This window comes from Lissotriton vulgaris, chromosome 6, assembly GCF_964263255.1.
Source record: "Lissotriton vulgaris chromosome 6, aLisVul1.2, whole genome shotgun sequence".
NCBI lineage: Eukaryota > Metazoa > Chordata > Amphibia > Caudata > Salamandridae > Lissotriton > Lissotriton vulgaris.
In genome coordinates this window covers 939,864,652-939,889,989 of record NC_141694.1, presented here as the reverse complement: position 1 = coordinate 939,889,989, position 25,338 = coordinate 939,864,652, and the positions used below count along the sequence as shown (strand labels likewise).

The 25,338-nt window shown below is 41.1% G+C and overlaps 1 protein-coding gene across 1 annotated transcript in view; it reads right to left on the bottom strand.

Moving 5' to 3' along the window:
• Positions 1 to 24,644, bottom strand: part of LOC147708233 (sodium/potassium-transporting ATPase subunit beta-1-interacting protein 2-like) — a 54,114-nt gene extending 29,470 nt beyond the window's left edge. Inside the window, exon 1 of the mRNA XM_086925719.1 lies at positions 24,447 to 24,644. Coding sequence (XP_086781845.1) covers positions 24,447 to 24,632 — 186 coding nt within the window. The 5' untranslated portion in view covers positions 24,633 to 24,644. The remainder of the gene's footprint in view (positions 1 to 24,446) is intronic.
• Between the last annotated feature and the right edge of the window lie 694 nt (positions 24,645 to 25,338).

Below are 25,338 nucleotides of genomic sequence, written 5' to 3'. Positions count from 1 at the left end.
CTTTTGAACCTGGTAAGTAGTTTCAGTTTTGCTAAGATCGTATTTCTGCAATTTAGCGCTTATTCGCGGGGCGCGAAGTTGTACTGGGAAGCCGCGAACTCACGCGAACAGTGCGAGCAAGCCATAAAATCCGCTGCTCGCGGATTTTGCGGGAGATTCGCGAATCTCGCGGATTGCGAATTTACCGAAAATCCGCAAAATCCGCGAGCGAAACGGATTTTCCGCCCATGCTTATGTCTTATGCAGTGAACCACATCCTGAAAAGTGGTGTACAACTGCGAAATATCTCAGCAAGGGACTTTATGGATAAAGTCAATGTGCAAGACAGTATTTTGGATTCTCACCTGATTAATCTAATGGCATGTCAGCGTGGTACTAATGAGTATTGGTACCGTCGTCATGGTGACTTAAAATGTATGCTGAGGAACTTAGGAACTCCCACATGGTTCCTCACTCTCAGCTGTGCTGAGTATGGCTGGGAAGACTTACTTGAATTTCTACGAGAGGCAAATGGAAACATTGAAAATATTGAATTCAAGACACCCGGAGAACTGTGCTCTTTGGATCCAGTGTATGTATGCAGGTACTTCAATCATAGATTTGAAGCTATGATGTCTTTCATCACAAACAAGAATAATCCACCTCTTGGAGAGGTGTTGGATTTCTTCTGGAGAAAGGAGTATCAAGCACGAGGTGCTCCTCATATACATATGCTGCTATGGATCAAAGATGCACCCAAATTTGGAACAGATCCGGATGACTTAGTGATGAATTTCATAGAACAGTGTTCTACATGTGCTGTTCCAAAGACAAAGGAAGACAAATGTCTAAGAGAACAAGTTTTACGGTTTCAAAGCCATCGTTGTGGAAAGTACTGTCGTCGTAAATTCAGAAACAAGAACAAGTACTATACAAAATGTCGTTTTGGATTTCCACGATCGGTGATATCTAAAGGAAGAGTGAACAATTTGATGTCTTCGCTGTGACATAATATGACGAGGAAATCACCCAAAAATACATACAATTTGAAGAGAAACGAAGAGTCCAAGAACATCAATGACTACAACCCAGTGATTTTGTCCATGTGGAATGCTAACATGGATATACAGTTTGTGGCTGACAACTGTATGGCTGTGGCTCGGTATGTGACGTCTTACATCACAAAAAAAGAAAAGACAGAACTCAAGGATATGTGGGAGGACATTTCCCATGATAAGAGCCTCAGTAAGAAGTTGTACAGTTTCAGTCTGAAGATGTTGTTGCATCGAGAAATCGGAGCTTACGAATGTTCTGACCGGTTATCTTCAGCAAGTCTCTATGCCAAATCTAGGAGTATCATTTGGGCAAGTCTTGGTCTTGCTGCAACGCGTAATCGAGTTCTCAAACCTGTACGGGAAATTGAGTATTTGCCAGAGAAGGAGCCAAGCAGTACAGATATTTTGAAGACCAACATGTTGGATACATATTATCCAAATAGAAGCAGTCACCTGGAGAATGTTTGTCTGTATGAGGTTCTACAAAATTACATTTTCAAGAGGAACATCACAGAAGATATTGATAAAGGAGTGTATGCTGTAATTGGAAGTGAGGGATGTCTGGTCAAGCAAAAAAAATGTCTATTGGTAAATCATCGAAAATTGGATTGCGAATCTCCAGAAAGAAAAGAGTTTTTCTTTTTAGCTCTTTTGCAACTTTTCAAGCCTTGGCGTGCAGAAGAGGAACTGCTTGGAGATTTCCTCTGTTACGAAGACTCTTTCAATGCAGCCAAGGAGTCCATAGAATGTCCTGTTTTTCCAAAATATCTAGAAATGTTGAATGCAGAAATCGAGCAGGAAGCAACAATAGCAGCCGAGATTGCTAGAGACAGTTCTCAGGACAGTCAGAGTTCTGTTTCATTGAGGCAGGATCCACTAGGAGGACCAGTTATCGAAAATGAAGCTGCCACTGCCATGATTGAAGTGGAAAGAGCCATGGCACATGCTCAGGAGGATGTGGTTAACTTAGAAGATTTGGAAAGACAACTCAACGTTGAGCAGGGGAAAATATATGACGAAGTTACCAGCCAAATTGATCATGGATTAAGTCATGAGAAGAAAGAGTGCTCATGTACGTCGTTGAAGCCTGTCCGACTGTACGTGAGTGGAGAAGCAGGAACTGGAAAAAGTTTCCTCATTAAAGCAATTTCATGTTATCTGCAGAAAAGAACGGAGTCATCACTGTCTTGTGTTGTCACCGCTCCAACTGGACTGGCAGCACATAATATTAAAGGTATTACTTTGCATCGGCTACTGATGCTGCCAGTGGAGCATGATAACAAATTACAATACCACAAGTTATCGGGAGATGCTTGTTGCGAAGTATCTAGAGTCCTGAAGAAGATGAAACTTCTTATCATTGACGAAGTAAGCATGGTTTCCAATGTCATGCTTGCCTTTGTGCATTTGAGAATGCAGGAAGTTCTTAAAACAGAGTATGATGTGTTATTTGGTGGCAAACACATCATTGTTTTTGGTGATTTTCTGCAGCTGACACCAGTGAAAGGACAACCAGTGTTTAAACTGCTTACGCATGAAGATACCAGGAAGTGCCTAGGGAGCATTGGCAACGTTAACATATGGTTAAACTTCAATTATGCTGAGCTGCGTGAAAATATACGTCAGGCGAAGGATGAAGATTACAAGAATATTCTACAAGATGTTAGAATCGGGAAAGTGACTGAGCGTGGGAAAGAAGCTTTACATGCACGATTACTGTCAAATTTGTATCCAGAAGAAGACGTTCTGCCAGAAAATATTTTTCATAAAATTACTGAGAAGAAATCGGGAATATGTTTGATGCCAACTCTTGCAGAATGTTCCATCTTCAACAACAAAATGTTGAATTTAGAAAACCAAGAGATTGTGAAACTGGAAGCTATTGACAGAATAGAGCATATGGGTGCAACAATTGTTTTGTCTGAGAATTTGAAATCTAAATTGGATTCATTAGAGAAGACTATATCTAAAACTGCTGGTTTTGAAAAGACTCTGAATGTGTGCTTAAATTGCCGTATCATTTTGAGAAGGAATTTACATGTTGAAAAAGGTCTGGTAAATGGATCAATGGGTAATGTTGTTGATTTTGAGAAATACAGAAATAGAGATGGAATTGAATTTTTAAAAATTAAATTTGATGGCATTGAGGAAGTACAGCTAATTGGTTGTTGCACAGCTAGGTTTTTGCTTGTAAAAGACTTATATGTTCGCCGTAAGCAATTTCCTGTTTGCTTGGCATATGCGGTGACAATCCATAAATCACAAGGTTTAAGTGTAGACAGTGCTTTGGTGAATATTGGCAGTTCTGTGTTCAAGGAGGGTATGGCTTATGTAGCATTGTCACGAGTCAGAACTTTATCGGGTTTGTACTTGATTGAGTGTGATGTCACAAACATTTGTGCGGATCTAGATTGTGTTATGGAATACAATAGGTTAAGAAGAGAGTATGCACCACATTTGCCTCAATATCCTTTGTTTGAGAAACGTGTGGTAGGCCGGAAACGAAGAAATATCACTAATAGTAGGGAGGTTGTAGCAAAAAGACCAAAAGTCGATGAACCCAAAATTGTTTGCAGAAATAAAAGGAATTCTGTTGAAGATGTTGTTGGTTTTCAATTTGAAAATAGTTCTGGTGTGAACTGCTATGCTAATGTAGTGGTTAATGTTGTCTTTTCTCTAGAAACTTTAAAAGAACAGATTGAGATCAATTCGGATCAAAGTTTTTGCTGTTTGTTGAATTCTGTGTTAGAGAAATGTAGCGCTGATAGAACAAGAGTAGAAAGTGTGTCTGAAATTCGAAATCTGTTAGACAAATGTTCAGGTCAAACACAATTCTCTTAAAATATTCAGCAAGATTGTCAGGAGTTTTTAATGTATATGCTTAATGTATCGCAAGATGAAGGTGTAGATGTAGATCATCTGTTTGGCCTTTCTTATCAATGGCAGCATGACTGCGAGAATTGTACGTTATCAAGTACTACTAGGGTAGACTCAGAAAGATTTATATATTTAACTTTGCCAGACAGTAAATCAGTATCCTTTAATAAGCTAGTAAAAGCAGCCGATCAAAACATGGAGTGTAGCCAATGTAAGTCTGCAATGCTGTCCACATTATTTATACGAAGATATGGCCAGTATGTCATTTTAATGTTCCAACGATGTAGGCCTAATGGAACAAAATTGACAACTTTATTTAAAAATTTTGTGGCTTCTCAGTTGTCAATATCAGGAAGGACTTTTCTAACTGCAGCAATTATATATCATGAGGGTCCTTCAACAACATCAGGACATTACACAACTTATTTGAAGTCTGGAAACGGCTGGTCATTCTGCAATGATTCTGTTTTAACTTTCAAAAAAAGATTGCCTTTTCACCTTAAAAATTCTTACCTGGTGTTCTTACAACCAAAATTTTAGGGAAGGAATCTCGGGATTTGTTCTGAGGAATTTCAAGAGGTTCTAATGGCTCCTACACTATATAGCCTTGTGGATAAGTGTAGCACAGAGCGAAAATTGTTTGTTTTAATAAGCTAATTCAAGCAGCAGATCAAAAGAAGGAGTAGAGGTAATGTAAGTCTGCAATGCTGTCCACATTATTTATAGAAACTTATGGGTGAAATGTCATTTTACAATTCCAACTATATAAACCGGATGTAAATAAGTTGTCAAGTCTAATTAAAAATGTTTTGGCTACACAGTCGTCGATTTCAGGAAGAACATTTGTAACTGCAGCTATTATATGACATGATGGTCCTTTGACAACATCAGGATATTACTCAGCTTATTTGAAATGTAAAAAAGGCTGGTCTTTCGGCAATGATTAGTATTTGACTATGAAGCAATGTTGCCTTTTGACTTGTTTTCATAAGTGAGAATTTAGGGTAGGTAACTGTACTATAATGATTCTAGGTGTTGCTGTAATTTAGTGTGCTGTTTTAAATTGCTTTGTATGTCTCATTTTTCTTAAAACGATGGAGCTTATCTTTCAGAAAGTGGTGGGCAGAAAATAATAACAGCACAACAGAGTATAAGCTGTTCATAGGACATCCTTTGACGTCATGGAAAGTAAGTTACTTTTGAGGAGTTCTGATTTCTGATTGGTTATATTATATGGGTTTTTTAAACACAATCATTTTGATTGTGTTTTTTTCCCCGCTGTTATATGATGAATACCTTCAACTCACTGTTTTTAGTGAAATTTGATATATTCTGAGAACAGCAAAAATAAACCATTTAATATGTATAATTAATTCTGTACTTTGAATTGTGATTTTTAATATGTACTCATCTTGTCTCATGCTCACTCCATCTTTTACTACCTTCTATCAATTTTAAAATTTTTGTTCTTTCATTCACAGATTAAAAGTATAAAAATAACAAGTGACTAAGTTAACGATAATTATAAGGTAAGTGTTTAGTACTCATTCCGTTACATCTCTTTCACATTTAACTTTTATTAGTTCCACTGCTTCATTTCTTTAATCCTCAGTTTCCTGCCTTTGCTACTTCCCTCATTCCTTTTTCTATTACTTACTTACTCTACTCCTTCCACTCCTTTTCTCAGTCCCTCTGTTCTCATAGTTCCTCACTCTTGTTCACTCACTCCGTCTCTATTACTCTCACTGTCTCTGACTCATCACTCTTTCACTACTTGTTTATTATGCTTTCTCCCTGTAGTTCAAGCACACTATGTTATTTACATTTCTTTGCTGTTTCCATCATTCCTTTTCTGTCACTTCTTCTTTTCTGCTTTCTGTTTTTTCTCTCTGTTATTCCACATGTTTTAACCTTAGTCACTGTCATACATTTTGTTTTATTCCTATTTACTTTCGCTCACTGTTTTCTTAACACTTTCCCTCAGGATTGTTCTTTTAGTCCGGTTCTATCCCTACCTCTCATTCCACATCCTTTACTGTATTTCTTCTTAATTTCAACATTCACTCACATTCTCTAAGAAACTCTTGTTTATTATTCTTCTACTCTCCTTTTTTTCTTTCACTTCCTTATCTATTTTGTTTTTCACAATTATACCATCTTACATCTTTTCTTCGGTAAATAGATCTATTAAACAGTATCTCTGTGTTACTCCCTCTAGCTGTCTTTCTTTTAACATTACTCTCTGTTTACTTCCCTTATACTTACTCTTCTTTTTAAAAAAAAAAAAAAAAATCTGGTTCGCTTCCGGTTCGCGTACCGGCGCGCGAACCGGGAAGCGAGTCAAAAGAAATAGAGGTTGCCAGAGTGCTAAACATTCTAGCAAATTCTTATAAAGGGGAGGTAGTTCTGAAAAGAACTTTTTTTTTTATTATTTATATTTATATTTATATTTATATTTATAATTGTTTTATATTTTTTTTATGATTTTTCTGAACATTTTTTTACTTTTTTTGTATTTTTTGAACAGTTTTATTTTGGGGGGGGGAACGAAAATGATTCATTATAAAGGGCTCAACAGGAGCAACAAAAATAAAGATAATTTATTTTCTGGAGCGTTTTGGACATTTGTGATTGTCAATAGCTCTGTTGATTAAATGTATGCTACTCTCCCTGTAGCAAATCAATTGGCCACAAAAAATGCACACATGCTTCACATTCCCAAACTTCAGTTGGATATTTGGGACCGTCTCCCTCGCCTCTGGTCCCGTCAGTGCCTCTTCATTGGATGTACTGGCCACAGGTGGGGGGTTATCCTGCAGGTCACGTACTTGCGCAGCACTATAATTTATAGGGTGCCACCTGTCCATGTGCGGATGCATGGTATAATTGCCATAGCTGTATTTCTTATCAGTCCCTCTTGACAGATCTTTTTTGCAGATCAGACAGGTAACGTAGTGGGCATTTACCTTTTTTTGGCCCCGGGGAAACGTGAAAAATTGCCAGATGTAGTTTTCTTTTACATGGGACCTCCTCGGCTGTTCAGGTAAAAACTCCCTAGTCCCTTGCTGCTCTTCCTCTTCTTCCTCTTCTTTCTCCTCTTGCTGAAGGATAACCTGAGGAGGTGGTCCTCTCTTACTAGGAGGTGGTGGTGGTGGTGGGGGTCCACCAGCTGCAGCTACTAATGAAGCCATTTCTTTAGAATCAAAATAGGTCTTCCTCTCAGAAAGTTGAAAGTCAGAGTGAGAAAAAAGGTGGGGGCTTTCATCATTTGGGAAAAAAAAAAATTCTAAACCAATGAAAAGTGTTATTTTTAGGTCATATGACCTAGCCTTACATCATTAGGAAACCAAAAGTAAAATGAACCAATGAAAAGTTTTATGAACAAGTCACATGACCTGTTATGCTTACGTTACGCGTCCCGCTACGCGCCCGGAGCGCTTCCGGGGCGCTGCGCTTCACGCCTCGGTTCACGCTCCGGAGCGCTTCCGGGTGCGCTAACGCGGCGCGTCATAAGACGCATTACGCGGCAATGCGATACGTCGCGTTTACGCGACGCGTCACGATGTTGTTTTCTTGCGCGGCAGTTGTGCTAATGGAACGTTTCCCGGTTCGCGGACCGGGTCGCGGCACCAAATTGAGCTAACGGGAAGCTACCCGGTGCGCGGACCGGTAGCGAAACAAAAAAAAATAATTAAAAAAAATATATTCATAAAAAAATTATATTACAAACATATAAAATATATTTTTGCATTAAAATAAGAATACATTTTACAGCTTTTGATATTTGCTATTAAAAAACCATTGAAATTCACTGAAAACACCATAGGTTATAGACCATATATAGTTAGGAATTAGCATTTACAAAACCTTAAAAATTCACTGAAAAAACCATAGGTTATTGACCATATATAGTTAGGGATTAGCATTTACAAAACCTTATTTTACTCACACAAAACCATTGGAATTCGCATCAGTGATGTCATCAGTAATGTCACTGACCATGTCATGAATGATGTAATATGTGACATCATCAGCAGTGGATTGCGGGTGCGCGATATATAGTTAGTGCAACTAACTATATATGCGAATTTCAATGGTTTTGTGAGAGTAAAATAAGGTTTTGTAAATGCTAATCCCTAACTATATATGGTCTATAACCTATGGTTTTTTCAGTGAATATATATATATATATATATATATATATATATATATATATATATATATATATATATATATATATATATATATATATATATATATATATATAGCCTACTGGCGGTCGCCAGTAGGTATATATAGTTAGGACCTAGTTTCCATAGGAAATCCGCAACATTCTATTTGGAATAACTTTGGCGTCGGTTGAGGAATTTGCGTGCAATTTTTCCAAATTTTGGCCAGCTCAGTTCTGCTCCTTCCCTGAAAGTTTTGGGGGGATTCGTCAAGCGGGGGCTGAGAAAAAGGGGGGTCCCAAAACGTGTTTTCCCCATGTTAATTTCCATAGGACGTTTAGGCACGGCTACAGCCCGAACCGCTGAACGGAATTACACCAAACTTGGCAAAATTGTAGGGACTGGTACGCAGAAGTGCCTTTTGTTTAAATGGTGTAAATCCCTCCCGTAGTTCCTGAGAAAATCAAAAGAGAAAAAATATATATCTATAGCAGCTTACTGTAAGCTTACTGTACTCTGTACCATTCCGAGCACGAGCTGCATGCTGATTGGCTGCCAATGTCTGTCAACACTCCAAACCAGAAAGTGTTGGCAGCCATCTTGTGCCTCGGTAGACTGAGGCACAGAAAAGCAGAAAAACAAGGTGCAAAACACGCAAAGGGAGCAGGGTAGAAGCACCCTGACCACCTAGGCCTGCTCAGTGGGTCCCACAAGGACCCCCCAGGCCCAATTTAAAAAAAAAAAATTTTTTTAAATCACGGGGTACGCGTACATGATAGCACCTCATTAAAAAGCATTGCAGTTAATAGAAGGTTTTAAGACTTTAGTTACATTATAAATCATTTGTTGATGGTACCATACTCATTTTAGGAGTTGTGGTGTGTTCTAAGGTGATTTTACCATGTGAAAAAGCCTTCTGCTGGGATATCATGAATCATGTTTGAAAGAAAACTATTATCTAATGCTTTTCCCACAGTGGTTTGGAAGGGGAATCTATAAGCTAAACTGAAAGCATATTTTCTGTAACTTCACATTATCTTTCTCAGTCATGTGAGAATGAAGTCTGACATAATCAGTAAAACATGTACATCCAACAAGGACAGAGACTGTCAGTTGATTCCTTTGTGTTCTACTGCAGCCTCCTAGAGTGTTCTAAAGAACAACTTGAGCGCTAACAGTCCTACTTATTACAAAGGTATGGCACACCTGAAACATCTTGATTGGAATAAAGTGGTAACTCTTAAAACATTTAATTTAAAAAGGAACAAAATGAGGGGGTATATTTTGCCATATAAAGTATGATTAGTGCTGCAGAAAGAAAAATTAGGGCACATTTATAGTGACTTCTCAAATCCTCATATATTTCATTAAAAAATTCTGACATGCAGTCTCCAAAGATGGCCACCAGAGACAAAAGAGCCCAAATGTAGCCCAAATATCACCCAGATGTAGCCCAAGTATAGCCCAATGACAGAATGTCCCAGAGTGTTCTAAAAAACAACTAGAGCACTAACAGTCTTACTTATGACGAAAGTATGGCACACCAGAAGCCATCTTGATTGGAATGAAGTGGTAAGTCTGAAAACATTTAATTTCAAAGGAACAAAATGAGGGGGTTCATTTTGCCATAGAGAGTATGATTAGTGCTTCAGAAAGAAAAATTAGGGCACATTTTGAGTGACTTCTCAAATCCTCTTCTATTTCATTAAAAAAATTCTGACATGCAGACTGAAACATGCACTTTGAATACCAGCAGCAGACTTCCCTGGTGAGCAGTAGCTTTACTACAGTGATCTAATGAGCAACTAGAGTGCTAACATTCAGAATTTATGGCAAATGTGTGACACATCTGAATGCCTTCCTGATGGAACCAAAGTAAACAAGCATTGAAAATGCAATAGATCTCGCCCTCGTTTAAGTTAAAGCCATTCTGTTTGTAATGAAGTGGCTTTTTAGCTTTGCTTTTATTAGTGTTTTTCAAACTTTCATGTAAATAACATGCATATGTATGCATATATGTATATGTATGTATGCATGCATTTATATTTGTATTTATATAGATATGCAGAACATATACGTTTATATATGTATGTATATGTATATACACACATACATATATATAAATGCATATGCATATATATGCATATATATGTGTATATGTGTGTGTGTAGAGAGAGCTAGAGGCAGAGAGGTAGAGGTAGAGAGGTAGAGACTAGTAGAGAGAGGTAGAGAGGTAGAGAGTAGAGAGTGAGTAATAGAGTAGAGAGTGAGTAGTAGAGAGTAGTAGAGAGCAGTAGAGAGAGTAGCAGAGAGTGAGTAGTAGAGAGTAGTAGAGTGAGTAGTAGAGAGTAGTAGAGAGTAAGTAGTAGAGTGAGTAGTAGAGAGCAGTAAAGAGTGAGTAGTAGAGAGTCGCAGAGAGTGAGTAGCAGAGAGTGAGTAGCAGAGAGTAGTAGAGAGTGAGTAGTAGAGAGTGAGTAGTAGAGAGTGAGTAGCAGAGAGAGAAAATAGTAGAGAGTAGGAGAGAGTGAGTAGCAGAGTGAGTAGTAGAGTGAGTAGTAGAGTGAGTAGTAGAGAGTGAGTAGTAGAGAGTGAGTAGTAGAGAGTAGTAGAGAGTGAGTAGTAGAGAGTAGTAGAGAGAGAGTAGTAGAGAGAGAGTAGTAGAGAGAGAGTAGTAGAGAGTAGTAGAGAGAGAGAGTGAGTAGTAGAGAGTGAGTAGCAGAGAGTAGTAGAGAGAGTGAGTAGTAGAGAGTGAGTAGTTGAGAGTAGTAGAGAGTGAGAAGTAGAGAGTGAGTAGTAGAGAGTGAGTAGTAAAGAGTGAGTAGTAGAGAGTGAGTGGTAGAGAGTAGTAGAGAGTGAGTAGTAAAGAGTAGTAGATAGTGAGTAGTAGGGAGTGAGTAGTAGAGAGAGAGTAGTAGAGAGTACTAGAGTAGTAGAGAATGAGTAGTAGAGAGTGAGTATTAGAGAGTATGGAGAATATTCCAAAGTTTGGCACAGCACCACTTGCACAACAAGTCCAATCAAATCATATCACTTAGAGTCCTTATTGAAGCGCTGAATGTTGGTGTATATTCAAATGCTTTTATTTTCCTTAAGTTTATGTACCACAGCCAGCCGACACGTTTCGTTCTGTACAACAGAACTTCTTCAGGGCGTTCTTATTTCCTTCAAGTTATGTCGGTATCCTGTTGTCATATAACTAGATATTTCTTCCAAATGTTAGACGAGACATAAGTACATTCTTATTCAAAGTGACTAGGTATCAATTTTACCCACACAATTCGGGCAGACTTGAGTAATTTATCGCATCCTCAAAGTCAGTCTTTCAAAAATTCCTAAGTATAGAATATGATAATCCAAATCCAAATGTAACTATATAGGAGCAATTTCAATGGTTTTGTATGAGTGAAATGTCCAGCTAACTATAACACCCCTAAAACATATAGTTTTTTGAGTGAATTTTAAAGGTTTTTTAAATGCTAATTCCTAACTATATAAGGCCTGAAACCTATGGTTTTTTCAGTGAATTTGCAAGGTTTTTTAAATGCTAATTCCTAACTATATAAGGTCTGAAACCTATGGTCTTTTCAGTGAATATATATATATATATATATATATATATATATTCACAGAAAAAACCATAGGTTATAGTGGATATATAGTTAGGAATTTGCATTTACAAAACCTTGAAAATTCAATGAAAAAACCATTGGTTTTAGGCCATATATAGTTAGGGATTTGCATTTACAAAACCTTATTTTACTCGCATAAAACCATTGAAATTCCATATATAGTTATAAGCGCTAACTATATATCGCGCACCCGCAATCCACTGCTGATGATGTCACATATTACATCATTCATGACATGGTTAGTGACATCACTGATGACATCACTGATGACATCTCAAATGACATCACTGATGACATCACTGATGACAACATGCAGTGACTGTATGTTTCTGTAAAGTTAAAATATCTCTTACATATTGAAGAATGAGTGGATATATAAGTGTCTGGATGAAGGATTTAGTAGGTGCATGACTGACTGTATGAGTGAGTGATTAAATGTGTCTCACTGAGTGCATGGGTTAGTGACTAAACTGTCTTAATTTGTGCATCATTATGTCTGTTGTTCTGTGAACTGTTGCATGTGTTGATAAGTAGCTATATGAGTAACTATATGGGTTATTGATTGGTTGCCCAAGTATTTGTATGGGATACTGAGTGTGTGTGTAGGTGGCTGGGAGGTGTATGACTCTGTGCATAGATGTGTGAGCAGTTGATTCACTAGATGTATGGTTTCAAAAGTGCATGTGGAAACAGCTGTATGGGTGGTTGACTGTGTGCATGAGTGCATTGGAGAGTGAATGGATATCTCAGTGCTACATGTCAAAGTAAGTACATATGTAAAACACAGTACATGTGAGAGTTGACATATATAAATAACTGTGCATAAGAGCCAGTGAATGTGTGAGTGGCTGTATGGATCATTGTGAACTTGTATCAGGGATTGTATAATAGAGTAAATATGTGTTAGTATATGTTTGAATAAGTACATTTTGTATAACTGTATAGTTGAGGAAATGGAGGTGTGATTGATTCTTTGCATGACTGACTAGGTGTGTGAGTAACTCCATGGATGAGTGACAGTCTGTGAGTGTCTGTTTACACTGATTGTATCTAAGGTTATATTAGAGTCTGAAGAGGTTCATCGTATTATCACATGAATGATATCATCAGTGATGTTATCAGTCATGTCAAATGAGATGTTTTCAGTGATGTCATCAGTGATGTCATTTGAGATGTCATCAGTGATGTCATCAGTGATGTCACTAACCATGTCATGAATGATGTAATATGTGACATCATCAGCAGTGGATTGCGGGTGCGCGATATATAGTTAGCGCTTATAACTATATATGGAATTTCAATGGTTTTATGCGAGTAAAATAAGGTTTTGTAAATGCAAATCCCTAACTATATATGGCCTAAAACCAATGGTTTTTTCATTGAATTTTCAAGGTTTTGTAAATGCAAATTCCTAACTATATATCCACTATAACCTATGGTTTTTTCTGTGAATTTCATTGGTTTTTTAATAGCAAATATGAAAAGCTTTAAAATGTCAAGTACGTGATAGATGAAAACATTTTCGTATTTATGCACGCTGATGTGCTTTGAACGCTGCACCCCCCCCCCCCCCCTCCCCTCTTTTGTCTTAGTAGTACTCTCTCTTTGCAGATAGTGAACGGTAGTTAACGCAAGCCTTTCCCCCCTTTTTAATCCGTCGTGCCTGCTTGTCTCTCCATTTGATTGATTGTTGTCCAAGCATTTACTGTTTTAGAATTGGTTCTCTTTGGATCATTCTCTATTTACAAACAAGCACAAAGTCGCAATACTCTGTTTAGTCTTTGCAGATAGTGAAAAATCGTGTAAAAAAAATAAAAGTAATCGAGCAAAATCAGTAGGCCACTAATTGGATCTCTTTTTGACCTCGCTAAAATAGAAATATTAGGAACAACCATACATGAGAAATACGAAAATAGTGAGATGAACTGAGCTCCACACCATGAGGGCTGCAAGACAGCTCGGCTCCATCACCCATCCCGCACAAAATAACGACAAACCCTATGCAAATATTAAAAATATAGACAACACACCAGCAAAGAAACAGGGTAAAACATTTTATTAAAAAACTATTTACATAACGTTGGTTTATAAGATGATATCAGTAGTGGACCGATGTGTGAATAGATCGAAAGCAGCACAAGGCTCCAAGATCCGGATGGCAAGCTCCTGGATGTTGGGTGCCATAGTTTAGAGTTCTGAATTTGAGCCTTTTTCAATGCCTGTGCTTTGTTGAATCAAAATGGCGGCTTGACACAAAGCTGACTCAAGCGTTGCTACTGATGCTATGCAGACCAAAACTGGTTTTCAGTTTGTACATTTTTCTAGATTTTTCAATCCAAGTTTGGTTGACTTTGTAGAACGATGGCTTCAAATTTTCAACATACGGTGTGGTGGCGCTGACTGGGAGGGGGCGCTTCGCTCCTGCCCCCTCCCCAAGTAAGATTTTCATACGTGAAAGTACGTTAATGGTTTTGGTCCCTGAGATGCTTCGATGTCACTGCCATTCTCAAATAGCATAAGTTCTGGATGTTGGGTGCCATAGTTCAGAGTTCTGAGCAGCGCTTGTAACACTGCCTGAAGCTTATTTCCACCTACTGCAGCTTCACTATTCTCAAAGTAAGTGAGTGTCGTTTGTGGACCTGACTGCATTAGAAAACTTGGGCGGTGTGATGGCCATGGACTCGGAGAAGACGCTTGGCTCCGACACCCTCCCCAAGTCTTATAGCACTGGTGTAGCCTGAGATCGCCCCCGACATAGGCGGCCGGCTCCCGGGGTCCGGCGGAACTTTTTGCCTTTTGATGACTCTTCAATTCTGGACCTTGTCCCACAATCCGTTTCACCTGAAGACAAGCTGTAGTGGGGCGCCCCTTTACCGTTTTAGTTGTCATTCCGCCCGCTTTTGCTACACTGTGCCTCTTCCGCCATTCAGCTGTTTACCGCCCGCTCTTGCGACTACAGCGTCTCGCTCATCATGTAGTTGAGTTGCTCCCGCTCTTGCGGTGCAGCGATAGGCGGCTGCCACAGGACTCTCAAAATGGCGGCCGGCTCTTCGGTTTTGGGCCTGGTCCACTAAAATGGCCCTGGGACACCTTGGAACTCGGACGCTTCCCTGATAGGGCTTGGGTCCCATTCTCGAAAAGCGTCCCCTCAGCCGTGAAAATTCTACAAAAGTCTTGGGGGCCTCCGACTCCCGCAGGCTTCTGGTGGGGAGCGGCTGCCATGATTGCTCGTGGAATGGCCACGACGGAACTACGAGATGGTAGTGGTCTCATGCTGACGCAGCTTTAGTCTGAAACATCCAGAAACACTGTAGACTACCAATTCGATCAGTTCCGGTAGCGCCCCAACATGACCCGGAAGAGAAGAACTTGCCCTCCCCTCTTTGACTGATGGTTCTTGTTGCCTGTCCCCTCTGTTGTCATTTAACAGAACTTTTTGGACTGCTGAAAGGGGTTGTGTTCTGAACGCTGGTTGGTGGAGACATTTTGACTATATTCTTGACCTACGTTGTCGCGTAATGCGTTATATGACACGCCGCGTTAGCGCACCGGAAGTGATCCGAGGCGCGGCGCGCAGCGCGTAACGTAAGCATAACAGGTCATGTGACTTGTTAATAAAACTTTTCATTGGTTCATTTTACTTTTGTTAATTTAATGATGAAAAGCTTGGTCATATGACCTAAAAATTACGCTTTTTATTGTTTTCGAACAATATTTTTTTTTCAAACATATGTTATAATATTCCAGGCTAATGTACTTTCCCGGAAAATTTACAACTGTCTTGCAAGTAAAATATATTCCTTTTTCGAGAAAAAGGGCGTTTCTTCCTTCCATGACGGAACCGTTGAGTAAAAGAGATTCGGCCTGCTGTCTTAGTCGCCGATACGCCTGATTATCAGATTCTTATCATTCACTTTATGTTGCAGACATGAAAAACACAACTGCCCTTGACCATTTATCTTTACTGCGTTCCTACATATTATACCTTTTATCCGTCATGTAATTGGACTGCTTTATTTCACTTGCCTTTTACTGATTCGAAAACAGTGACTAAAAGTAAAAACTTTACCAATGTAAATACTACTACCGTGTTTTGTTTTAAAAACCTTTATTGTGAAAATGTCAGTATACAAATACGGGCCTATAACCACGTGGGCCGGCCACGGAGCAAACTGAAATCGTATATGATGAGGAGACATTTACACTGTAGAGGAACGTAACGAGCGGGCCATTAGGTTGCAAGAACTAAGGTGTCTAACAGTTGCGGAATCGGTGGACATACATTTTGTAATTAAAATAGGACAGGGCCACTTACAATAACATTTTCTAGATATACATTTGCGGGCAAGGAGTTACGAGTCCCATTTATACCGGCGCCATTTTGGGCGAGGCCGGGCAGGTCCAAGATATAGTCAAAATGTCTCCACCAACCATCGGCCAGACCAGAACCCCTTTCGGCCCTTTATGCTACAAGATGGTGTCTTCCATTCAGAAAATATTGTTGGCAGCATTTTGAAAGGAAACAGAAACAGCCGTTCTCCTAGTGAGTTTCACATTGTTACATTTAGGAAGAATGTTGAAGAGTAGTATGTGGAAAATCTGAAGCCATTTTTCTACAAACTCTCAATCAGACTTGGATGGAAAAAAAAAACATGAAGAATGTACAAACTGAAAACCAATTTTTGTCTGTATAGCATCAACAGTAACGCTTGAGTCAGCTTTGTGTCAAGCCGCCATTTTCATTCAATCAATAGCGTCCCCCTGCACACATTCAGGGACCTGGTCGTGTCTTCAGATGAAATGGATTGTAGGAAAAGAAGCAGAAAGGAAAAGGCAAAAAGTTCCGCCGGACCTCGGGAGCTGGCCGCCTATGTCATGTGCGACCTTTGGCCACACAAGGGCAATAGTGAAGCTGCAGCAGATGCAAATAAGCTTCAGACAATCTTACAAGCACTGCTCAGAAATCTCAACTGAGGCACTCAACATCCAGGACTTGCCATTCGAATCTTGGCGCCTTGTGCTGGTTCCGACCTATTCACACATCGGTCCTGGATCTCGGCGCGTTCGACTCACTGTACCGCAACAGTGACCGCAATTCAGCTGGACAAGCCGCCATTTTCATTCACTCAATAGCGTCCCCCTACACACATTCAGGGACCTGGTCGTGTCTTCAGATGAAACGGATTGTAGGAAAAGAAGCAGAAAGGAAAAGGAAAAAAGTTCCGCTGAACACCACCTTGGGCAATAGTGAAGCTGCAAAAGGTGCAAATAAGCTTCAGACAGTCTTCAACTTACTCTGATTCTTATAATAAACTTCAGATAGTCTTACAAGCACTGCTCAGAACTCTCAACTGAGGCACTCAACATCCAGGACTTGCCATTCGGATCTTGGCGCCTTGTGCTGGTTCCGACCTATTCACACATCGGTCCACTACTGACATCACCTCATAAGCCAACGGGGCACCCCACGCCGACTTTCGGCGCAGCATTGTAGGATGGCCACACCAGTGCGGCAACTTGCTGGACACAACATCGGGGCCATCCAGATCTCGGCGCGTTCGACTCACTGTACCGCAACAGTGACCGCAACTCAGCTGGACACGCCGTCTTTCGGCGCAGCATTGTAGGATGGCCACACCAGTGCAGCAATTTGCTGGACACCACCTCGGTGCCATCCGGATCTCGGCGCGTTCGAGTCACTGTACCGCAACAGTGACCGCAATTCAGCTGGACACGCCGTCTTTCGGCGCAGCATTGTAGGATGGCCACACCAGTGCGGCAATTTGCTGGACACCACCTCGGTGCCATCCGGATCTCGGCGCGTTCGAGTCACTGTACCGCAACAGTGACCGCAACTCAGCTGGACACGCCGTCTTTCGGCGCAGCACTGTAGGATGGCCACACCAGTGCGGCAATTTGCTGGACACCACCTCGGTGCCATCCGGATCTCGGCGCGTTGTGCTGCCTTCGGCCTATTCGCACATCGGTCCGCTACTGACGCTGCCTCACGTGCCAACGGATTTTCTACGCTTTTTGTAGCCCTATGCCGCATAACAGGTCATGTGACTTGTTTATAAAACTTTTCATTGGTTCATTTTACTTTTGGTTTCCTAAAGATGGAAGGCTTAGTCATATGACCTAAAAATAACACTTTTCATTGGTTTAGAACATTTTTTTTTTCCAAACGATGAAAGCCCCACCTTGTTTCTGGATCATTCAGACTGAAGCTGGCGTCAGCATGAGAGCACCACCATCTTGTGGCTCCGTCGTGGTCATTCCGCGAGCAATCATGGCAGCCGCTCCCCACCGGAAGCCTGCGGGAGTCGGGGGCCCCCAAGACTTTTGTAGAATCTTCACGGCTGAGGGGACGCTTTTCGAGAATGGAGCCCAAGCCCTAGCAGGCAAGCGTCCGAGTTCCAAGGTGTCCCAGGGCCATTTCAGTGGACCAGGCCCAAAACCGAGGAGCCGTCCGCCATTTTAAGAGCCATGTGGCAGCCGCCTATCGCTGCACTGCAAGAGTGGAAGCAACTCAACAACATGGTGAGCGAGACGCTGTAGCCGCAAAAGCGAGCGCAACTCAGCTAGATGGCCGCCACCTGGGGAGGCCCGTTCACGCCGCCTCCCCCACCCCCGGGCCGCCGCACGCCAATTTTCGGAGCAGCATTGTAGGATACCAAAACCAGTGCGGCAGTTTACTGGACATCACCTGGGTGCCTGTCGTACATGTTGTGTCAGCCATGTGACACTGGACACAGTCCCATCAACATCTCAACGCGTTCTGCTGCCTTGGGACTATTCGCACAACAGACCGCTACTGACGAGGCCTCCCCCCGCACCACCCGGGACGCCCCACGCTGTTTTTCTGTGCTGCATTGTAGGATCCCAAAACCAGTGCGGCACCCAGGCGACATCACCTGGGTGCCGTCCAGAACTCTGCACGTTGTGCTGCCTTGGGACTATTCGCACAAAAGACAGCTTCTAACCATTGTTGCTTTTTGTGTTGAAAAATGTTTAAATGTTTTTAGTTTTTGTTCCGTTCGTTATAGTTAATAGTTAATAAAGTTTTATAATCTTACTTTGTTGGAGTGTTATCTATTTTTTTAAAAACGGGTGAATGGGGCCTTGAATCTGGTTATTGTCATGTGTGGGCTTTGGAAGTGTGCTGCTGCAGGATCGGACATTTCAAACTCAAATGCACGTTCTTTTTCTTACCTTTCCGAAGCATGGAGCGCAATAGCAGGCAGAGAAAGGGTGATGCACGTGTTGAACACTACCTGACCTGGCAAGTTGCTGGCAGTGCCCCCCCCCCCGCCCGCTCCTGAAAGAGGACACACACACACCGCCGCCCCGAGTACTTCACAAATCTTTAAAAGACCATGCGCTTGTTCATGAGGCTTAAATGGTTTATCACCTCTTCTAGAACCCCTGCATCGACCCTCTGACGTTTCCTGGAAAAATTACCATGTAACACAATACCAAGCCCTGTCAGCTGAAACCCCCAAGGAATCGTGGGGCATATTATCAAGGGGGTTTATCTCCGCTTTTTTGGCTTTAAAAGCCAAGAAAGCGGAGATAAAAATATCTCCCTATTACCAAGCAGTCGCTAACACCAGTTAGTGACAGCTAAAAGGAGATAGCGACCATCTTGGGCCCCGCTTTGCATGTCAGTGATACTTATCACTAATGACATGCAAAGCGGGCGTGCCAAGATGTTAGCGACTGGAAACAGTCCCTAACATCGCTATCTCCTATTACCAACTTTTGGAGATATTCGCGCTAAGCGCGAATATCTCCAAAATCTAACACCTGCCCTGAGCAGTTCTTAGCCATGTTATCCAATGGGAGGTGGATAACATGGCTAAGAGCATTTGCTCGATAATACATGAATATCGCTGACTTTTCTGCGATAATAGCAAGGTTTATCTGCGATAAAAATCGCCGATGTGCGGCGATAATTTTTGTCTCTAAACAAGTTAGAGACAAAAATTATCGCTAGTTGTTCGTAATATGCCCCCGAGTTTTTGCTTGCAGAAATCGGGAGGCGGGAGACTAGCACTGAAATCAGTAGTCACACGCCTGAATCGGGAGGGTTGGCATGTCTGAATTCTCTACAGCTGGGGCCATAAACTACATCCGCAGGGGTAGGTGATAGCCTAGGTCCGGCCTGGACAATCGGACACAGAGGAAGAGGAGTGTCAGAGGGTGCGGTAGTGAATAGGGTGAAAGAGAGGTGTCGGGAGGGCACAGGGTGTGATTCTCAGAGAAGAGCAGCGCAGATGGGGGGAAGTATATGGCCCATGCATGAGAGAGAGAGCGGGGATGACCAGTGCGTGGGGGAGATGCTTGCGAGGGTGGGGAGCCATGCTGAGGATCGGCGGCGTGCAGAGAGTGGGCCTGGTCAAGGCATCTAAAATGGCTGCCGTGCACGACAAAATTGTGGCATTGGACAAAAAGGCAAGATGGCGCAGACAATGTTTTTCAATAAGGATTCATTTATAACAAAATATTTACTCGCAGTGACAAAATGGTGGTCAACACTTCCTGATTTCCATCGAATCGAACGTTAACAAACGTCACGCAGCAAAAAAAAAAAAAAAAAAAAAAAAGCTCACGCACAGAGCAGTTTTTAACCATGTTATCCAATGGAAGGTGGATAACACGGCTAAGAGCATTTGCTGGATAATGCATGAATATCGCTGACTTTTCAACGATACTCATGCATTGTGGCCGATGTGCGGCGATAATTTTTATCTCTAAACAATTAAAACGAAGCACAAAATGGCGAATTCCCGTTTCGCTACCAGTTTGCGGCCCAGTTTGCGGCCCGTGAAGCGCTTCTACCGTGAAAAATCATTTTTTTTTTCTTTTCCCCACGGGACCCTTTAATAACCCCAACAACATTCCTAGGGGGTCAAGAGGGGGATACCTTGCCCCCTTTCATTAAATTCCCCTTTCGTTTTTCACCTCTTCTTCTCTCTCGATCCTACCGAGAGACAAGATGGCGGCCGCTCCGGACTGTCACGCAGCAAAAAAAAAAAAGCTCACGCACAGCCGCTGGAAGAGATGTATCAACATATATCAGCCTCCTCAGCCACCCTCAGGAAACATAGGGGATTAGGATACGTCTCCCGCACCCCCTTATACCTAATAATTTAATTAACGAAGCACAAAATGGCGAATTCCCGTTTCGCTACCAGTTTGCGGCCCAGTTCGCGGCCCGTGAAGCGCTTCTACCGTGAAAAATCATTTTTTTTTTCTTTTCCCCACGGGACCCTTTAATAACCCCAACAACATTCCTAGGGGGTCAAGAGGGGGATACCTTGCCCCCTTTCATTAAATTCCCCTTTCGTTTTTCACCTCTTCTTCTCTCTCGATCCTACCGAGAGACAAGATGGCGGCCGCTCCGGACTGTTTAGAATATTGACAGACACCGGAGAGCCAATCAGCTTTCTGCGCGCAAAGTTCCGCTTCGCGAAAAGTAAGCGGACCGGATCGCTGCCCAGAGCGCTGTTACAGATATATATCTTGTTTTGAACGTTAATTTCTCAAAATCCACTGAAGCACATATATTGAGACCTAGCAAAGGCACATCGGGCTAACAGTCCCTACAATTTTGCCAAGTTTCGTGCAAATCCATTCAGCCGTTCGAGCTAAAAGTGAGTCCAACCGCCCTATGGAAAACTCAATGTAAAAAACGCGTTTTGGGACCCCCCTTTTTTCTCAGCCCCCCCTTGACGAAACCCCACCAAATTTTCAGGGGCTGCTCAGAAACAAAATGTGCCATTTTCCTGAAAATTTCAGCCGATTCCGTCCACAAACGCCAAAGTTATTAGACATAGAATTTTCAGAAATGCCATAGGGAAAAAATCCTAACTATATATACCTACTGGCGAACGCCAGTAGGTAATATATATATATATATATATATATATATATATATATATATATATATATATATATATATATATATATATATATATATATATATATATATATATATATATATATATATATATATATATATATATATATATATATATATATATATATATATATATATATATATATATATATATATATATCAGGAAATACTCCAACCCGTAGTTCTTCTACAAGGATAGGAGCACGGACCACCAGATAAGTGCAGCAAAATGTCTTTATTGCTCCATTTCAAAATCAACCATTACGCGTTTCAGCCCCGAAGGGCCTTGATCACATGACGCGCTACACAGCTTTGTTTTGCTTTTTATACAGTTTTTTTTACCCATTTCCTAAAGTGATACATGCATGTTGAACACTAGTTCTGGACATAGACAAAATACTACATGTTGGCATTGCTCAGTTTTTTCAACAAATTGGTATTCTAGGTATTTTAAAACAATTCCCATTCCATTTCATTTGTAGAGCGCATGGCTACCACCAACGGTGGTGTCCCGGCGCTAATCAGCGGGGAAAAAAACAAGCAGGGAACAGAGAGAACAGGACGGGCTAAGGCAGATCAAATAGCCAAGTTTTCAAGGCCTTCCTAAACGCAGTCTCCGAATCTGCTTTACGAAGATGGTCAGGCATGGTATTCCAGAGGGTAGCAGTTCTTACCGTGAAGGCTCACATACTAATCCTAGTTTTGGAAAAGCAAGGAATCTGGAGCAATTCCTGAGAACTGGATTGCAGCATCTTAGTTTGGCTGTACTTCTGGAGTCTCACCTCCAATGCAACTTGTTCTAACACCATTTGGTATGTACGTTGCATTAGTGCACAGTTTTCGTTACTGCCATCTTAACGTAGTTGGTTTATATAAATAGCTAAAATCCATCACAAAATTTGTGTATGAATACAATAACCATTTTGTTTTCAAGGGTTAATAGCTGTCTTAAAACCAATTGAGCAACTTATGTGCAATACAGATTGTGCAAAAAACTGCTGACAGTACATGTATAAATACAATAACAAAATGTGTTCAATGTACTAGATAAATACCTAAAATTCATTGTGCAAATCATGTCAACCTAAAATTGTGCCAAAACCGCCAACAATTGAATTTTAATGTAAACAATTATTGGTACCTCTCCTGACAGACAGATGAAAGTGCTTGTGCTGCAACATGTAAAAGTGCATATGTAAATTTTAAAAGAAGTGTAATACATTAAAAATGATTTGTCTACTATATATTTATATATATATATATATATATATAGATATAGATATAGATATAGATATATATACACACACACACACACACATATATACATTTGTTTGCTTTAAATATATGTCTGAGAATTTGACTAAATATTAAGATGATTTGAAAACAGATGTATATGTGAGTTCACTAAATCAAATAGCAATTTCTAACATGTACTTGAAGAAGAAAAATGTGAAATATTGTGTTCTGTAACTCCCGACACAGCTTCCTGTGCAAAGGTTCTGTTTATCATTTCATCCATCAGATTTAAAGGGGGAACAAAAGAAATGCCACTCCCAGTATGACGAGCCCCAAAGAATCATTGTGCAAGCTTTTCTTTGGTACGAGATCGTAAGTCATACCAGCGCGTACACATCTCATCAATGGTGCTTTGGTGATACCAGCAGCCCTGATGCACACTTGTATACCCAACCAATTTTTTTGTATACTCAAACACCGTTAAATAACTTTACCAATAAAGCATTTTATTATTGGACACAAGTTCTTCCACAGGAATCTCACGTCCACCTCTGAAAACTTCTGCTGTCTTTTGTGTCCCTCATTATCCTTTGTTTGCTCCTGCTCGAATGTTTTTTAATATCTGCACTACACCAGGTTTTTTTCTGACAATGCGGACAGAAAAAAACCTCCTCAAACTGTCTACTCTAAGTAGAGGGGGGCAGTCTGATGGCTTTAAACTGAGGGCCTCCGCTCCATCAGGGTTTTCGGTTTAGTTTTCCAATAACAGAGCTAGCCAGGGTACCACTGCTAAACACATGACGAGCTGCTCGACTCACAATTGAGCAGGCAGACCGAGGATTCATCACATTTAGTTTGGGGTACCCGACTGCCAAACACTTAGGGGCAGATTTATGTCGGACTTGCGCCACGTTTAAGCCGCTGTTGCGTCACGCAACGGTGGCGTAAACGTGGCGCATCCCTGGGACCCATTTACAACGTGACGCATCTAGGCAGATGCGTCACGTTGTAAAGCCCTGCGCCACATGTGGGCGTTCCGGCGCAGGGTGGGCGTTCCGGGGCAGTTGCGCCTCGCAAAAGTGGCTGAGTGAAATCTACAAGATTTCACTCAGTCACTTTTAGGTCAATGCTGCGTCAAAACCCTGCGCCTGCTTGAAGCAGGCGTAAGACTTGACGCAGCATTGGACAGATAGGGCACCCCCGAGCCTTGCTGGAGCTGCGTTGCGCTTGCGACGCAACTTCAGCAATGCGCCGCCTTTAGGCACAGATGCGTGACACATCTGTGCCGTTTTTGCCCCATGGTGCGCCGCATTGTAAATGCGGCGCACCATGGGTGGCGGAGGTGCGGCGCACCATAACTGGCGCATCCCTGGGGATGCGCCAGTTATTGTAAATCTGCCCCTAACTTCGTTTGAATTGAAACAAGTCACCTGCCACTAATCAACACAAAGCCATATACAAATGGGACAAGGTGAACTGATGGAGTATGTTTACACATTATATAGCTAACGTTGTGCAGGCGTGTAACCAACAAATGTATGACATTTTCAGACAGGGCAAAACGAGATGAAAAACTCACTGCAAAGATGATCTGAAGGGAGCTGTGAGCGACCTCGATGTATTGGTACTCAAGCAAACACTCTGAGACACTGATGTAGCGGTGATCCTCCGGGGCCCAGTCTGGTGCAGGGGTGACTGATGTCACGGTGCAGCCAGGCCCATTTTCCATCCACCAGGAACGATGCATCGAGACATTGAAGGTCATAACAAGATCGCTATCCTGAAAGATAAAAGAATAACAGCCTAAGAAAAAAGATGGATTCCTCATTTACAGTTATATTTGAATATTGCATCCTACAGTGACTCAAAGCAATAAACAACTAGTTCCCATCTGCTGCATACGTGTCTCTACAGGGAAAATAACAGAATCAAGAGTAAACAGTTCTCCGATGGGGAATTAGGTATCTATGGATACCACCTCGAGTGCTATGTCTGACCTATTCTAGGTTGAAAACGACATCGTTAAAATGCTTTTACAGAAAAACAAAGACAAACAGACACTCTCTTTTTATTCTATTGATGTGCCAGGTCTCTTGATGTGACAAAAGATACATAGACATATGCGAGCATATTTATAACCCAGAGACCCTTATGCACTGTCTGCTAACATTGAAAATAAGTGTCTGCATATCTTGGCAAGTAAATTTGGAACAAGAAAAAATTAGTCTGGATGTTCATAAAATAAGTTTGGTGTATTAAATCTGTACTCAAAAATGTTTGTTGTAATTTGTACAGTAGTTTTGAGCAAATTAGCGTTAAAAAGGTTCTTGGTTATGCCTAGAGATATTACAACATTACATTTTAGCGATGTCTGAAACATCAATCTGTAAATTCTCTATGGATTTGCGACTCCTCAAAGGATTCTCAAATCTATTAAAAGAAATAAAAGTACTCAAGATATTTCAAATTAT